Source organism: Fukomys damarensis, unplaced genomic scaffold, assembly GCF_012274545.1.
Source record: "Fukomys damarensis isolate Sample0158 unplaced genomic scaffold, DMR_v1.0_HiC HiC_scaffold_12, whole genome shotgun sequence".
NCBI classification, from domain to species: domain Eukaryota; kingdom Metazoa; phylum Chordata; class Mammalia; order Rodentia; family Bathyergidae; genus Fukomys; species Fukomys damarensis.
The window spans coordinates 58,087,301-58,106,015 of record NW_022900924.1 but is presented as its reverse complement, the minus strand read 5'-3'; the positions used below and the strand labels follow the sequence as shown (position 1 = coordinate 58,106,015).

The 18,715-nt window shown below is 45.7% G+C and overlaps 1 protein-coding gene across 10 annotated transcripts in view; it reads right to left on the bottom strand.

Moving 5' to 3' along the window:
- The window catches only part of Ulk4 (unc-51 like kinase 4), a 340,955-nt gene that overhangs the window by 163,754 nt on the left and 158,486 nt on the right, over positions 1-18,715 (bottom strand). For all 10 annotated transcript variants that reach the window (XM_033762656.1, XM_033762658.1, XM_033762653.1 and 7 more), the window contains one exon: positions 14,228-14,276. In XM_033762656.1, the coding sequence (XP_033618547.1) occupies positions 14,228-14,276 (49 nt within the window). The remainder of the gene's footprint in view (positions 1-14,227; positions 14,277-18,715) is intronic.

The following is an 18,715-nucleotide window of genomic DNA, read 5'->3' as shown; positions in this document are numbered from 1 at the left end:
GTGGACCGAGGAGAGGCTCTGCGCCATCTTGTTCGGTAGGGCTGAAACCTGCAGTGGTCAGGACACGGCACACTGTGCACACCTATCTTCTTCCTCCTGCGGGCAGTGTTGGCCAGTGACCAAATACCGTGTTCCCCTCCCCACAGCATCCCCAGTCTGAACGTTTCAGACCTGGTCCTCGTGCACAGAATCAAATCCCGGCTGGAAGCAAGCAGGGATTACCGGGTGGGAGACCTGAGCTCAGAGGTCCCGCCCCGGGCGTGGCAAGTGGGTACCAAGGGCTCCGGGAGGAGCAGGTCCCTGGGCACCATCCTGCGGGACAGCACAGCCAGAGTTCAGTCACGTCTCTCTGGTCACCGCCTGAGGGGCTGGTGTGCCGCTGGGCAGGTGTCTCGTGCTGTGCTGTGCTGTGTGGTGTCGTCTGTGGTATGGAGAAGTGAACCCAGAACCTTCACACTGAGCTACATCCCCAGCCCTCTTTCCTTTGAGACAAGGTCTCACTAAGTCACTCAGTGGCCCAGGCTGGACTTGAACTTGAGGCCCTTCTGCTTCAGCCTCGAACAGTGCTGGGATTACAGGCCTGCATCACCATGGCCAGCACCTTCAGGTGTCTTTTAAAGGAGACAGGGAGATGTGGTCAGGTAAATGTAAACCCAGAAAGTTCTTCGGAGGGGAGCAGCCTCACATCAGATAGGTGCTCAAAGGGAAAGTCTGCATTCCTATCTATCACACACTGGCAGAGAAATGGCAAAACTGCCTGCAGCAGGGACGCTGAACCCTTTTGACAAGTACTGATCTAAAGGTAAAAAGCAACAACTTCCTGGAAAAGCTCATTTCTAAATACACTGTTCATTACTGAGTCCCAGACCTCCTTAAGAACTCAAGCAAATAAACCCTAAAGCGGTGTAAGGCCGGAGGGATGGGAGGACCCTTGAAGAATCCTCACCTGGCAAATGGACCCTCACTCACCTCCGCCAGCCACAGGCCTACGCTGAAATGCAGGGTACACTTTCATAAAAGTGTTTCATAAAACACTTTCTAGTGAAATAAAACAAGCACAGGGCTTCCACAGACACAGCGTCTCAGGAGACCAGATGGAGAAAGACACATGTGGGCCCTCCCCCGAGCTCCCGAGTCACAGATTCCAAAAGCAAACCTGTCAGGGAGCAATGACTCATTTTTACAGCGAGATCCAGAAACTACCATGGTTGAATGGCACAGCAGAAAGCATCTGCATGTGAACCATGCGGGGCAGAGTTAGAGGAAAAGAACATTCTTTCTGCTGTGGCCAATTTAGATGAAGAATCATACTATGAATCTTAATCTAAAAACACCATCAAATACATGCCAATATTTTTATGGCTCTCAGAATAAACTCACACCAAAAGACCCAAATAGATTTCACACCCAGTCTCAGCTGCTACTCCTACAAAGACTGCTGAGTTCTGTCTCCCATGCTCACTTGCAGGACAGACCTGCTGTGCCGTAAGTGGTAGTGGCTCACATTCTATTACAGCTGCAACAAAGTGCTACAAACTCTGCATCCTGAAACAACACAGACCACCATCTCCTCCACCTGGAGGCTGGAGGTCAGGATGAGCCTCAAGGCCCAGAGCCTCGCTCTCTGCCCAGCCGGCTCCTTCCAGGAGGTGCCGGTCATCCCACCTTCCCAGCCTTGCCAACTGCTAGGAGCTGCTGCATTCCTTGGCCTGCGGCCTCTCCCTGTGCCAAAGTTCCAGCTGCCACCTGGGTCATCTCACGCCACATCCTGTAACTCTGACATCTCTTCCCTCTTCCTTCTTCCATATTTAAAGGACACTTGTGATTTCATGGAGCCCATGAGATGGTCCAGGTGACTGACTGACTGCCTAATTCCACCCCAGTCGTAACTCCCCAGCACCTCATGACAGCACAGCTATAGGCTTCTGAGACTCAGACATGGGCATCTGGGAGTATGGGGCTTGACTCCGCCTGCTACCGTGAAAACCACTGCTAACCTTATCACAGGGGAGAAGCTACAAACCTAGAGGCAGACTGCCCAGAAAAGGGCACTTACAAAATGAGAAGGTCACTGAATATAACGACAAGCATGTGAATTGCTTTCTTGACACTGCTTTATTCACATGTTCCAAATGTGCTTCCCACACAAAAGATCCTCAGGTACGCATTCCAGTGATCAATCAAGTCCTCAAGATCCCTCTAAGCCCTGGGACACAACATCCAACACCCACAATTTAGAGCAGGAGAGCTTTGGCTTGGCTCACAGTCTCATGCATTCAGTCCATGGTCGGCTGGCTCCAAGGCAGGACACCATGGTGGAGGGGAACAGGGGGGCGAAGCTGCTTGGTTCACTGGAGCCAGGAAACAGAGCAGGTGAATAGTGCCAGAGAGGAAGGGGCCAGAGACCAGGTATGGTTGCCAACATCACACCTCCTTGACACCCCAGACACCCACAGACGCCCCCAGAAGTGTGCTGTACTCATCCTCTACATGGCTCCAAAGCCAATCAAGTTAATGCAATTAACTCAATCACCCCAGGCAGACAGACATAAGGTTAAGTTCCAACTTGGCAGGGATTAAAAGCTCCTCACAGTCTGGATCCTCACCCCCAAGTACATGCTCACTTCTGCAGACATTACTGAGCACTTGCTTCAGCCGGTCTGTGTGCAGGAGCACAAGGCTGACCACACAGGACACTGCTTCCTGCTGCAGGAAGTGGACCATAGAGTGGAGACTTAAATTAACTCATCTCACAGATACAGAACTGCAGGCCAGGCAAGCGCTCTAGACACAACAGCGGCATCACGAGCACCCGTGATGAAGGCACTGACCCAGAGAGGAGCCTGTGTGTGAACCTGGGACAGAGACGCCGAGCACAGAGATGAAGTTCAACAAGTTAACGCTGACAGGAGAGCAGAAGTGCTCCCCAGCAAAGAAGAGTGGGCACATGTGCCACTGGGGAGGGCGTACAGCACTCCTAAAGTGCCTACTCCCAAGTAGGCACTTCAGCTTGTCACAAACACTGTGCACCATGGAAACTGCAGTCCTCCATGCTTGGCAGTGACCCCCTCCTGGAAGGGCAGTCCTCACATCAGGGGGCGCCGCTGTACGCCTCCAACAGCACTGGCCCTACACTGCACCATAAATAGGCTCTGTGTCTGTCCTGACAGTGAACTCTGCACTCACTGAAGCCAGAGCCAGGCTTCATTCTCCCTAAAGCCGGGCACCCAGTGGCCCAGGTGACCAGATAACAATGGCCACAAGCCACTCATAAAACCTCCATGTGACAAGTCTCCCCACCTACTGCTCTCCCTCCCTCGCACTCCCCACAGAACCAACCAGAGGTAACGCTGGCTGAGAGGGCCCACGATGGATGGCTCCTATAAGCAGGGACACCAGCAGAAACTAGCAGGATCTAAATAAACTACCGGACACCACATAGGGACAAATGTACCACCATGGTAACGTAAGAACTTCACAGGGAAGCTAAGTGAAGACACAGGAACTCACTATGCAAACTTCACAACTTGCCAAAATTGTAAAGCTGTACTAAACAAAGAGTAAATGATTTTTTGAAAGTGGTCGAAGAACTAGAATCTCTTTAAAATGAACTATAACTATACAGTTTCGAATCTAAACTTTTTTTTTTTTTTTTGGTACCGGAGATCAAACTCGGGTCCTTGCACCTGTGAGTCAGGTGGTGGCACCACTGAGCTAAATACCTGGCCCTCACATCTAAACTTTTTAAAAATATTTTTTGTGAAGGGAAATAAAGTATATTTAAATTGGCAAAATGATGACTCTACCATGCTGTAATTTTTGCGTATAAAATATGACAGGATAACCTCTCACACAGAGAGATATTCTCAATAACACTATATATAGCAAAAATGGAATTCTAAAATATGTTAAAATAGTCTATGGAAAACAGAAACAAAAAACTAAAAAGGGATGAAAGGTAAATAAACTGGCAGACAATACCTAAACATGTTAATAATTGCATTGAATATAAAAGGTCTCATCACTGAAATGGCAGGTCTGCAGTGTAGATTGAGGAAAAATCTGACCCAACTATATGCTGACTTCAAGAAACTCATTTTAAATCTAATGATAAGGGAAAGGTGAACATTGAAAGCATGGAAAAAGATACCCCATGCAAACACTAATCAAAAGAAAGCAAGCGTGACTATACTGTTATCAGAAAAAAGTAGACTTCAGAGAAAAGAAAATTACAGCAACATAGAAACACAACATAATGACAAAATGATAGTGGTACAATTACATCATGACTCAATTCAAAAAGAAGACACAGAAACCCCATACGTGTATAATTCAAGCAGCACAGCTGCAAAACATTGAGGCACAAATCAGGAGATAAGAAAAAAATAGTAGATCCATAATTATGCTTGAAGACATCACCATCCTCTCTTTACAGTTGAGAGAACAACTAAAAAGAAAATCACAGGACATGGAGTAACCCAACACCACCATCAAACAACAGAATCTAATTAGCACTTATAAAATATCCTACAAGTAACAGAACACACATACTTTTTAAGCAGCCAGAGAATGAAATAAAGAAAAAACATACCCAGGGCTATGAAACAAACTTCAAAAAGTTTATAAAAACTGCACCAAACAATGGGATAAATGTGTTTGAAGCCAGGGGGAATATTTCAAGGGGGACTATTTAGGCAATGTGCTTTGTTACTTTAATAATTTTTTAATTTAAGTACTATATCTTTTGATCAAACTATATATGTAACAAAAATGAACTCTAAGTAAAAACTGTCCCAAAAGCCAAAGCTGTCCTATATAATGATAACAAGCAGAACGCACCATCCAATAGCAGCAGAATAGACATTCTCCAGGAATACAAGGAACGGTCTCCAGGACAGGACAAAGGTTAGGCCACAAAAGAAGACCAAAGAAATTCATGAAGACTGAAATCATTTCACTTATCCTTTCCAACCAAAAGATATGAAATCACTTACAGGGAGAGCTTTAGAAAATCCAGAAATATGTGGAAATTAAGCCACACACTCCTGAACAACTGATAGGCCGAAGAAGAAAGAAATTTTTAAATCTTAGCCCAATGGAAATGGAAATGCACGATGACAGAATTTGTGGGGTATAACAAAAAAATATCTAAGAAGGAAGTGTGTATCTGTAAACACCTACATTAAGAAAAAAAGAAAGATCTCAAATCAACTTTTTAACGTAAGGAATTAGAAAAAATCTAAGGGATTTTTGGAAAGATAAAGGTGGGGTGTAGCACAGAGGTGAGCACACATTACCATGTGTAAGGCCTCAGCTTGCATCCCCAGCACCACCACCAACACGATAAATTAACAAATCTTTCTCTAGACATAAAATTTTAAAAACAGGGAAGAATGAAATAAGAAATAAAATTATAAATGAAATAATGTCGCAAATGACATCACAGAAATGCAAAATCACACGAAAGGCCACAAATGAATAACCATATACCAAGAAATATGACAATTTTTAAAAATGGATAAATTCCTAGAAACTTACAACTTCCCAAGACTAAACCAAGAAAAGAAAATCTAAGCTTAACCAACAAAGAAACTGAATAAGCAAGAAAAACTTCCCAACAGTGAAAAGCCTAGGGCCTAAACGCTTCTCTGGTGAACTCTACCGAACACTGAGAGAATAAGTAGTGCCAATCCTTTATAACTCTTCTAAAAAATAAGAGTCACAAGAAATACTTTCAAACTCATTCTATGAGGCCACTGTCCTCATGCCAAAGCCAGCACATCAAGAAAAGTACAGACCAATATCTCTGAAGGAAAACCCAGTGTCTACAGATGAAATCAAACCCTCAGAAAGCTCCAGTAAAGCAGAGTGAAGAGCACATTCAGCAGCCAATACATCACATTCATGCGGGATGCAAGGATGGCTCGACTTAGGCGAATACATAAATGCAATATATCACATGGACAGAATGGAGGACAATAATCATAATCACCTCAATAGATTTAGAAAAAGCATTTAACAAGATACAACATGCTTTCATGACAAAAAAACCATCAAGTTAGGTACAGAAACAATGTACAGCAACATAATTAAGATCACATATGACAACCCCACAGCTAACATCATATTCAACAGGGAAAGCCAAAAGCTTTCTCTAAGAGGACAGCATGGTGGTGCAAACCTGCAATCATCTGAGGCAGGAAGACTGCCACAGCTGGAGTTTAAAGACAGCCTGAACTACAGAGTGAGACCGTGTCTAAAAACCAAAAACATAAATGAATGCTTTTCTCTAAGATCAGGAACAATGCAAGGGTGTCTATTCTCGCTGCAGTTTTTTCATATGTTACTGGAAATCCTTGCCAGACAGACAAGAAAAGGAAACTGACCCAAATGGAAGAGGAAGAAGTTAAGTTGCCTCTGTTTTTAGTGGGAAACTATGAAGGATACAAAAATCAATGTTTAAAAATCACGTGCATTTCTGTACACTAACATTGAACTGAGTGGAAAAGAAGTTAAGAAAATAATTCCACTTATAATAAAACAAAGCAGCAAAAAAAAAAAAAAGAGAATGAAATACAGAGGCATAAATGTAATGGAGGAGATGAAAAGTCTTCCTTGAGTTCCACAAGGAGAGGAGGAGGTACAAAGCCACGCACTTGCACATGGGTGTGCAGAGACTTTTCCCACCGCAGAAAGCCTGGGGCAAGGCTGAAGGGGCCAACAACGGCGACTAGGGAAATAACTGCACTCAAGCAACGGAAGATTACGCGGTGAGCAGGCAGAGTCGCACACTGGGCGGGCTCCTTCCCTGCGCCGCAGACGCCATTGCGGGGACTGCGTGAGGCACAGAGGCACACACACGGTAAGGGGATGATGTGTGTGCGGAAGACGAGGTCAGCAGCACCCAGCTTGTGAGACCATGCTGACAGCTTAGGCTTGTCCGTACTGCTGAAACTTCTTATAAGGATGTATTATTTTTGTTAGCAGAAACATAGAAGACCTCTACTGGTAACTCGCCCTTCCTGGCTGCACATCACAGTCTTCCTCCAATTTGGTGCCTCTAATAAATCTGAAATCCAATCCCACTCTGCAGAGCTGTTTTAAAGCTCTATTTTTCCCATAAATCTGGGAGCTGACTCAGTGCCTGGGATTTCCCCAATCCGGTGAAAACGCTCCGCGGCTCTGCCTGAATCTAAGTGCGTAAATTCTGCTTTTTCTTTACCGAGAAAACAAAGGCAAAGAGCGCCAAAGCGCCAATGCTGAGAGGAGGCTGCCGCTTAGTCAGAGCTGGTGACTATGCGACCTCTCATCGCAGGAGAGCAGGCCCTCCGCTGTTAGCTCATCACGAAACTGTACAGGCTCCTGTGCTGAAGAACCCTGAGGGTCCCAGCACTAAGTGGGGACTCCCCTGCTACTCCAGGCCGGGCCAGTAGCTCTTCCACCTCCCTCAAGTCATTTTCCTGTGTCCCCTCTATCAGAGTTCCCAACGCACAGGACCTTAGACTGTGACCACCGTGAGCTGTTTTGCTTTTATTTCAACACAAGCCCAAAACCAAAGTGGCCAGTGGGTGGGCTGGCCCTGTCCAGGGCCGGGAAGGGCCAGCAACACTGGTTCTGGCCACACTTCCTAGGGACCAGATCCAACCTGTTAGATTTCCCTTGCCTTAAGAGGGCTGCTACATAAAATAGCAGCCTTCTCTTTCCCATAATGCCCTGCTTCTAAAGTATGGCTTCTCTAGCCAAAAGACAACCTCCTCCTTCTTCTTCTCAAATTGCCCCCCCCACCCGAAGAGTAACCTGATACTTGCTACCTCCCAGCAATCAGTGATGTCACAGGCTCCTCCAATCCCTGGCCACTACATCACTCAACCCCGTCCCAGCTCCTATAAGAAGCACTCCCTGTCCCAGCTATGCTGCTCTCTCTCCTTGGTCCAGAGACAGCTCAGCAGATTGTCCCTGCAATAAAGGCTTGTTGTGGTTCCCTCTGGTCTTGGTTTTAGGGAAGAAAACCTTTGTTTCAACTGCTTAATCAACCAAGAGTAAAAACTACAAAAGCTTACAATCTTAGTTATTTAGTATCTTACAGGTTACCTACTTCCCTCCTGTGTTTTTAACTAGGCTTCCTTAGAGCAAGGTAAGAATGAATACTCTGTCTCCTCAAAATGAAGCCTATGCCCTGCCCTGGGCCAAGCCAGAAGACCATCTTTCACCTCTTCCCTGCTCCCTTTGAGAGACCAAAGTAAAAGGGGCCTAGGAGCCAGTGCTTTAACTCCCTCCCATTGTAGCCATAGCCCTGACCTTTGTTCAAACCCTGGCTTAGGAATGTAAGGCAATCTTGTACTGCTTGAAGTCCAGATCATGATTAACGTGTAAGTTAGTGGGTCTAGACTATGAGATAAAATCTGTACTGTATGTAGAGACCCCAAGTTAACTGTCGAACTGTTTGCTCATCCTGAATGTCTTGGTGGCCTGTGAAACATCCTGTAGGTATCTGTTAATCATCGATGTGTGACTGCCGAGTACGTGACTGCTGACCACCAGCTCACATCAGCAGACCATTAACCTTTGTCCCCTGCCTGCAAGTTTAGAATGTTAACCCCCTTTGTACCCCCTATAAAAAGACCTCAGCCCGAGCTGGCGTCTCTGAGCCAACCCCTTGGTTCCGAGAGTGCCATCTGGCCAGACTAATAAAGGTCTGTTTTCCACCTAGCCTGATGTGTTCCTTCCTGGGTGACTCTCGCTGTCCGTCGAGCTCCTGGAGCCTCGCTGAGCTACAGGTCCCAGCATCGTGAAGGCCCTTCCAGCTGTTCACACTCCGTGGAGTGAGACTTTAGGTCTTATACCTTCCTCTCCTGTAGATTAGTCAAATCTGAACCATATTGTAGACCCTGGAGAGCACAGCCCCAGGAGACAGTTACATTGTATCCTTCCCTGTCAAGAAACAATCACTCCATTTCAGCCTAGCACTATCTACCACTCCTTTTCTTCCTGTTTGCCCGCTCCTGACAAGCTCTGATTCCACCTGGTCCCCGCTATCAAGAGTGATCTTGGTCTCTTCATTGTCTTTTCATCTCCCACCACTCTCCCCAGCTTCAGACCCCACACTGGGTGGGTCTTGGCAGTAGGCAGGTGTGGTAGAACATGCCTGTCATTCCAGCACTCAGGAAGTGGGGATTAGAGGCCAGCCTGTGCTACATAGTGAGACCCTGTCTCAAAAAACTAAAAATAAACAAACCAACCAAGCTTGAGACTTGGGGGACAACTAGAAGTAAAACTGATGATTGAACAAGTCAGTGTTCCATTACTGTTGCAAGGACCTGGGAGAAATCAACCTAAAAGGGCGAAAGGCTTATTCTTGCAAGGGTTCCAGGGTTTCATTCCAGAGCTGCAAGGAAGGGAGGGTGGGAATGTGTGGTGTGGAGAGGGGACTGGGGAGGGAGGGTCCTACTCTCCCAGAGGCCACACGGCCCTAATGACTGCTCCCTCAAATCCCCACCCTTCCCAGCTCCTCCTCCACCTGCCAGGGGCACCACAACTGGGGCTCCGCCTCTAACACCTGGGCTTCCCGGAGACATTTGAGAGGCAAGCTACTGCAATGACAAAAATCCAAATTCCACATATGTGGAAGAAGCCCCTCATAACACATTCACAGTATGTGTCTTGCAGATGGCCAAAATAAGCTGAGTTCTATTCTAGCTTTTCTGAAGTGTTTTTTTAAATCCTACTAGAAGCTATCATCTTTCAAACCAATTGGCTGGTTATATAGAAACTAGTTATGCTGCAGCTAAAGTTTGCTAATGTAAGTTTGTTTGTTCAGCACATTTATCCAGCTAATGTGGCACTGGTCTGATGGAAGTAATGTGTTCAGCTGGCACGTGACCATCCGCACATCATTCAAGCACCGGATAACGACTTTCCAAACCTGTGATGCAGACTACCAAGCCTGCACACAAGTGCATTTTCATTTGAGAACAACCAAAAAACTACATAGTGCACATACTGCAATGGCGTTACAGGTAAGCTGTATGCAAAGTTGTCTTTGTATACACGGGAACTCGTTATGCAAATGTTCTGCTGATACAAACACAGCCTAAGAAGAGATTTACCTCCTGCAGTCAACAGCTACTCTTTGTATAAATTTGCATCTTAAAATTTTAATCAAAACTTTCTATTTTTAGAAATGTTGGTCCACGTGCACAGTAGAATCCTGCAGATGACACAGAGGATGCAAACGCACAGGTTCTCAGGGCTGTAAGAAACCTGTTGCCTTGCTTCAAAAACAACTCATGGGAGCCAAGTCACAACCGAGCAGAGCAAGGCGATTTGAAAGCCTGATGAATGCACACAGTGGAAAACATCCCTAACTGCACGCAGCTGCAGTCTGCACTACCTTAATGCCCCTGTGATTACATCCTCTGGGCTCCAAGAGTCCATAAAGGAACTCTTTTCTAAAGGTACAGCTGACTTGAAAGATTTACTAAAGCTTGAGCCAACAGCTCTTCTAGACAATATAATTGTCAAAGCAGTATATTGCTAATTACATTTTTATTGTTAACTTTTGCCACTGAAATTGCTCTTCAATTGTTTGTTTTGGAACAGACACATAAAATACCATGACAGCAATATTTTGGCACACATTGGAAAATCTGCCATGAATAAAGATTTTTCCCAATAAAATAGAGTCTGCCTATGTTACTTGGCATTAAAATGACTTATTGAAGTAGCCAAAACATAAACCACTGACCTAAAGTGAAAGATTAGATTATAGCAACACCCAAAGGCCAATATATCCAACTTCACTTGGAAGGCACGTTTTAAAGCAACTTCTACTTTTTGGAAAAAGGCAAAATAGAAAAAAGAATGTCCCTCATCCCGTTCCCCTGGTAGCGGTGCCCCTCATGGCTGGCCTTCTTCAGAGCCTCGCTCACTGAGCTGACCCCAGGCCACAGAGGGAGGCTGTGAGCCCACAACCTGCTCAACGCAGGCAGCGCCCACTGTGGTGCCCTCCGCCTGCCGAGGGCCACGCAGAGCTCAGACACAGGTGGGTGGCCGGGGAGCAGCGCCCAGCTCCCAGGAAGGCCACGCTGCACACGCACTCACCGTCCCCGCTTCTCCCTTGTGGGGAGGACCAATAAGTTCATCCTCAACTATAGACCTGCCTGCAGAGAGGCCCTCGGGGGCAACTAGATTCACCCACCCTTGTTCTTGGCTGATGTGCTGCTAGGAGCTGGGGCCCGGATGCAGGCAGCTCCAGGAGCTGCCTCTGCCCGACCAACCTGTAGGCTTTCCCAGCCCGCCGTGGTGCTCCTGCCTCAGAGCCAGACCAACGGAGGAGCCGGAAACTCTCGGAGCTGAGAGCAGAAAAAACCCTCAGCTCCTCTAAGCTGCAGGTGGTGTCAGGGATGAAGCACCAGCAATGGAAAAGCTGGTCGATGCACCTGGCCTGGTACAAACAAGGAAAAGGGCAGCTGGGAGTCCAGACAGCTGAAGCGCTCTACCTGCTCTGCCACCGCGCTCCTTGCAGAGCTGTCAGTCCCTTGGCTGGCGTCACGAGCGTCACCCACGGGACTGCACCTTTCAGTTCCCGTCCCCGGGAGCCCAAAGGGCACAGGCACCCAGGTTTCCAGCAGATGCCTGTGACCCGGTGCCCGATGCGCCCACGTCCTCACCCCTGGCTGCCTGCTCAACCTCCTGGATGTTTTTACCTCCCACAACTCAAGGCTCAGGGAGGGGAGACTTTTTTTTTTAAGTAGAGGAAACTGTCTGATTTTGAAGGGTACACATTGTTTGCAAAGCCAAAAAAAATAGGAAGTAGCCAGAGTATAGGCCCTGCGTGATTTCATCTCAAACTTTCCTTGGGCCTCACACCCAACGGTTTCTCCAAGCTCCCAGGACTCAGGCACATTTCAGTACTCAGTGCCCTGCTCTGCCCAGACCATGCCTAAAGCCCCTCACTCCCTCACAGCAGCCACCACCCACTGGGCAGAGCCACTAACCCTGGCGCCCAGGGCTGGGCTCACAATGCATCCCGAAGGACTGCTTCTCCTGCCCCCAAATAACAAAACTGCCAGGATCCGCGAAGCCACACCCAGCGGCCCAGCCAAGCTGAAGGTTCCTCGACTCTAGGACCCATCAGGGCGAAGATGCACCATTATCTCATCAGCACCAAGGGAGAAAAATGCTACCAATTAAGTTGACGTGGCTTCTTCTTACTCAGAAGTTTTATTTTCTTGTTATTGAAAAAGCTCTTTTAGACTTATTCAGAAATGGATTTTTATAATATATCACTCTCAGGCATTTATAAAAAGGAGCGTAAAAGTGAAATAAATTGTTTAAGCCATGACAAGCAGGTCACCCGGCTGAAAGCAACTGTAAAATGCCATTGCTTTGGAAAGTAGACTTTGATTTCAGAAATGTTACAATCTGAGAAACATGAGAATCACAGGCAATAAAACAGTGTATTATATATATATCAGTAACAAAAAGTTTTAAAAGACAAGGCAATAGTTCACAGGATACCTGCTACAATCACCTTGCATTGATTTAAAAATGTATTTGTACAGAGGAAAAAGCTCTGATTACTTAACCCAGGAAAGAAAGAAGTACAACAGAAATGTAATAATGCTCTTCAGGGATGTGAGGCAGTGACTTGACCTCTTTTTACTGCTGGGCAGCAGGATTTGTTTTTAAATACCACCCTAGCAAAGACCCTAAGCGTGGGCTGCTCAGCTCAGGGCGAGAACCACCAGTGAGGCTCTGGGGCCCACCGGGACTGCAGCGTTGAAGGCGGCCCATCCCTTCAGCGCTCCGGGGTGGAGACAAGCACTGCCTAGACTCCGGGCCTTGGAGGACAGCCAGAGACCAGGGCCACTGCTGTCAGTCCCCAAAGGAGAGGCACTGCATCACAGGTGCTGGAGGAGGAGGAGCCACACCTGCAGCTGGGCCCTTCCAGCTGGCGCCCAATGTGGCTGCGAGGACAGCTTCGGCTCCTGCCCTACGTCCAGGCACACAGCCAAGCTGCACAGCTGTGGTACTGGTCCTCCAAAGCAAGTCCAACTCTGCAACACAACAGCACCCTTCTTAACACCCACTCTCAGCCCTCGGTGGCCGCGTCTCCCTTCTCTGTCCCTTCTCCAGACTCCGCTCAGAAACCCCGCTGAGCACTCCGCACGCTCCAGCTCGCTGCCATCTGGGCCCTGGGCCAGGCTGCAGAACACACCACTCGACCCTACACCACTCGGTGCAAGGGACTCCGCGCTGTGCTTCGGCTGTGGGCACACCAAAATCCTGCGTTACCATGCTCCAGGACAAAGAGCTGCGCTCTCCAGGGACAGTGGTCAGGCACCCTTCCTCCCTGCTGAGGTACAACGCGGCCCTCCGTCTCCTCCCACATTAGACCCCAGCAGCTCAACCCAGACCTTCCAGCCCTCAGAATGTAAGAAGCAAGATCCCGCTCACACCAGTGGATGGTCAGCACACTCTGAGGGAAAGGGTGGCCTGTTCTCAGAGAAAGGAAGATCTCCACCTCCAAGGAGAACAGTCTGCAGGTGCTAAGAAAGCTCCTTTCCCACTGGATGGTCGCAGCTAACACCCCCAGTAACCAAGGCAGGCCAGCAGCTGAGGAAGCGGCCGACTCTGTGTCTCATGCTGTCACTGAGCTGTGGCACTAATGTTCCCGGAAGAAGGGACAATGCCCAGGAACCACAGGACACTCCATGGAAGGACACTGCTCAGCTAAAAGCAGCCACTCAGTTTCCCACCTAACCCTCAGAACCCGAGTCGATTCTGCACCCCATTTTATTCTCCACACACAGGAGCCACAAGTGGCTGTCGTTTCAGACTCCTGTCCCTACAGGAGTAGGAGAAGGGGGCACAAAGCCAGCCCAGCTCTACAGACAGCAACTCCCCACCGGCACAGGATGCGCACTTGAGGGAGGACTCCGTATCTCCGGCCACCTGCGTGGAGGCTCCTTTCTGGGCGGCGAAACATGTGGATTGGTTCAGCAGACGTAAAATGCAGACGACTGTGAAGGGTGGGCTACGAACAGCGCCTCCATGCAGGCCCCAAGCAGCACTCACCTTCACGGAGCAGAAAGCCCAGGCACGGGAGGCTCAGGATACGGAAAGAACCAGAGGCTCTGCGGTGGGGTCAAGGATGCACAGACAACCGCACGCTCGTCAAAACCTTTCAAACATTTCAATTTCACAAGCATGCTTCCTCTCTTACCAGTATCACTTCAAAAATGAGTGGCATCAGTTTGCTTTCTTCCACAAGTCTGTTTAAAAAAAGAGAAAGTAGCCACTTATTAGATGATGCACATGTGAGCCACCACGCTGACAGAGCCCTGAAACTCTGTTTTAACTGCTGAAACTCTGTGACTGAGAAAAAGCACGATTAAATCCCAACTTTAATACACTGAGCTGCAGCTCTTAAGCACAAGAAATGAGGCCACTCCCAAAGCAACTACTAGCTTTGCTTATTGATAAGCAGAAAGTGAAATATCAAGTAGATTGGTATTTTTAATGTGCAAATAAATTACAACTCACAATTATGAGAAAGACTATCAAAAAAGGTAAAGCTAGCAGAAATAATGCCCCTCACTGCACAGTTAAACTACATGCGTGCGACAATGTCATTGTTATATAAGCCTCATTAGCTGTCTTTTCAGCCTCTATAATACATTTTAACGGTCTTTAATTTTTAAGAAATTGGACAAATGTAACAGAATACTATGTTATTCAATTTAAGAGAAAAGAACCTTGATAAAATCAAAACCATTGCAATCAGTTTTTTTTAATAAGAACAATTATCTGATCACTCAACACCTTGTGCAAAATGTGGTAAACTCTGCGGCTCTGCAGGCCCCATCTCCACGGCAGCCACTCAACCCTGCCACCATCACAAAAGTGGCCGTAAGGAAGCACAGGTGGGCGTGGGTGTGAACCAGCAAATCTTTATGAAACATCAGGCAGGAGGCCACGCTGTGATTGCTCGCTCCTGCTTCAGTTCAGAAAAATCATATGCCTGCTTAACTCTATGACAACTCACTTTACAGGATAAACCCAAAGCTGAAGACAAGCAGCTGCAGGGCGCTACACAGCGCACGCACAGCGCGCTACCTCACAGAAAACACCAAGTAGGCAGGTGTAGGGGGCCATGAGGGGCCTCCTGGGGGCTGGGCTCTGACAATATACAGCTAAAGAAATGCCGCGAAACTGCTGCACCTGAAACAATCACAGTGTTCTCACAAAGTATTTTCCATTACGTTTATTTGTGCATTCTAGGTATACAGTTCAGTTACATTCATCACTGGGATCTTGTGCCTTTCCATGACAGGTCTTGATTGTCATTTTTCCCCATTCCCCTGTCTGCCCTTCACCCCCTCCACCCTTCCCTGTTTACAAAGACTCTTTCCATGTTTTTCCTTTTCTAATATTTTTTCTTTTCCCTTCTTACCTTTCCCTTACCCTTCCCACTTCCTCTATTCTTTTAGACCTTTTCTTCCTATTACACATTATCAATTATACATTTGGATCCTTATTTACACTTTCAGTTTTTCACACCAGAGAAACTTCCATATTTAACATGATCCTATTAATTTTATTTAAGAGTATGTCCTCAATGTGCATCCACTTAGCTATAAATGTCTCTAGTTTCTCATTCTTTGTGGCTGAGTAGTACTCCATTTTATAGAAAAAACACATCTTCTTTATCCAATCTCCAGTTGATGGGCAATTAGTAGGCTGTTTTCAAGTTTTAGCTATTACAAACTGTGCCTCTGCAAACATGGGTGCACATATATCGATGTGGTATGATTTTTTAATTCTTTTGGGAAGATACCAGCAGCAGAATAGCTAGGTCAAATGGGACCTCTATCCTAGCTGTGTGAGGTGCCTCCATATTGATTTCCACAGTGGTTGCACCAGTCTGCACTCCCACCAGCAGTGGAGCAGGGTTCCTTTCTCCTCACAACCCTGCAGGCATTTGTTATTGGCTAATTTCTTGATAACAGCCATTCTTACTGGGGTGAGATGGAATCTCAGTGTTGTTTTCATCAGCATCTCTCAAATGACCAGTGCATTTTTTCCTGATTACTTGCTGCTTTTACTTCTTTGTCTGAGAAATGTCTGTTCATTTCAGATACCCATTTCTGAATTGGGTCTTTATATCTGGGGGTCTGGTTTTTTTGAGTTCTTTATATATTCTAGATAGTAGAACTCTGAGGAAGAGTGGGTGAAAAATTTTCCCACAATGTGGGCTGTCTCTTAGCTCTGTTGGTGATTTCTCTGGCAGTGCAGCAGCTTTTTTAATAAGATGAGATCCCAGCTGATGATTCTTTGTGCTAGTTCCTGTGCTACCGAGGATTTGTCTACAAAGTCTTTTCCTACACCAGTATTTTCAAGAGTTCTACCTAACTTGTATTCCCGCAAGTTAAGTGTTTCTGTTTTAATATTTAGACCTATAATCTACTTGGGTCTTAGTTTAGTGCATGGTGAAGTTTTAATCTTTGGCAGGTTGAAATCCAGTTTTTCCAACACCATTTATTAAAGAGACTATCTTTCCTCCAGTGAGGATGGTTGGCTCCTTTGTCAAAGATGCGGTGGCTGAGTATGTCAGGACTTGTTTCTGCATCTTCTAACCTATCCCACTGATCTTTGGGTCTGTTCCTTTGCCAGTACCATGCTGCTTCCATCACAGTGGCTTTGTAGTATAGTTTCAAGCTGAGGATTGTGATATCCCCTGCCATGGCTCTGTTGCCTAGAATTGCTTTTGCTATTCTAGGTCTTTTCTGATTGAATTTTTTGATCGTTTTCTCTAGTTCTGTGAAATATACTGTTGGGATTTCAATAGGAATTGCACTGAATCTGTATAGCAGTTTTGGAAGTATGGCCATATTCACTATATTGATTCTTCCTATCCAGGAATAAGGGATGTCTTTCCATTTTCTTATGTCCTCTTTAATCTCTTTTTCAGAGTGCTGTAGTTCTCAATGCAGAAGTCTTTTGTTTCCTTTGTTAGATTGATTCCTAGATACTCATTTTTTTTGGATGCTATTATCAAAGGGATTATTTCCTTAATTTCAATCTCAGTGAATCTGTTATTTGTGTACAAGAAGGCTATTGATTTTTGAGTGTTTACCTTGTATCCAGGTACTTTACTAAATCTAAATCTGTCCATTAAATCTAGAAGTCTTTTGCTGGAGTTTTTCAGGTCTTCTACATAGAAAATCTTATCATCAGCAAATAATGACAGTTTAACTTCTTCCTTTCCTATCTTTCTTTGCTTTTATTTCTTTCTCTTGTCTACTTGCTGTGGCTAATGTTTCCAAAACTATACTGAACAGGAGTGGTGATAGTGGATATCCTTGTCTTGTTCCTCATTTTAACGTGCAGGTTTTCAGTTTTTGACCATTTAATATGATGCTGGTTTTTCATAGATAGCCTTTATCAAATTGATATAAAGACCATCTATTCCAATGTTCTGCAGAGTTTTTATCTTAAAGGGGGTGTTAAATTTTGTTGAATGCTTTTTCTGCATCTATAGAGATGTTCATATAGTTTTTGTCCTTGACTCTATTAACATAGCGTATTACATTTATTGATTTGCCTATGTTGGATCATCCTTGCATCCCTGGGATAAATCCAACTTGGTCAGGGTGTATGACCTCCTTGATGACCCTCTGCATTCTGTTTGCCGGTATCTTACTGAGGGTGTTTGCATCTATGTTCATTAGGGAGATTGGCCTCCGCCCGTCGTTCTCTTTTTTGATTGGGTCTTTCCCTGACTTTGGAATCAAAGTAAGGCTTGCTTCCAGTAATGAATTTGGAAGCACTGATTCATTTTTAATTTCATTGAAAAGTTTAAAGAGTAGAGGCAATAGTTCTTCTCTAAATGTCTTGTAGAATTCAGCAGTGAAGCCATAAGGACCTGGGCTTTTCTTTGTTGGTATGTTTTTAATTACATTTTCAATTTCACTTATTGTAATTGGGGTGTTTAGAATTTTTATATCTTCATTCAACTTTGGTAATTCATACGTATCTAGGAATCTCTCCATTTCTTCTGTGTTCTCCATTTTATTAGAGTACAGGTTCTTGAAGCAGGTATTGATGATCACCTGGATTTCTGCTGGATCTGTTGTGACTTCACCGTTTTCATTCCAGTTACATGAATTTGAGCCTTTCCTTGTTTTGATAAGGTTGGCTAAGGGTTTATCGATTTTATTTATTCTTTTGAAAAACCAACTCTTCGCTTCGTTGATATTTTATATGATTCTCTTAGTCTGTACTGCACTGATTTCTGCTAGAATCTTTATAATTTCCTCCCATGTATGAGCTCTGCATTTGTCTTGCTCTTCTTTTTCTAGGAGCTTAAGATTCACCATTAGGTTGTTTATCTGACCTTGCTCTGTTTTCGTAGTGTGGGCATTCACTGCTATGAATTTCCCACATAAAACTGCTTTCATTGTATCCTATAGATTGTTGTATGTTGTACTGGCATTATCACTAAATTGTGAAAACTGTATAATTGGGAAAGGGAGACAGACGTTTCCCAAAGAACAAGTAGCACGTAGGACCACCTTAATGTCTAGATGAAATAAGTGTGTTATTGCTTGCTGCAGTGCATTCACGGTCAACCTTTGTGCCCTCAGGTGACACACGGGGCACAGCAAACGTGGTCTACACACAAAGGGATGTTGCTTAGGCTTCAGAAAAA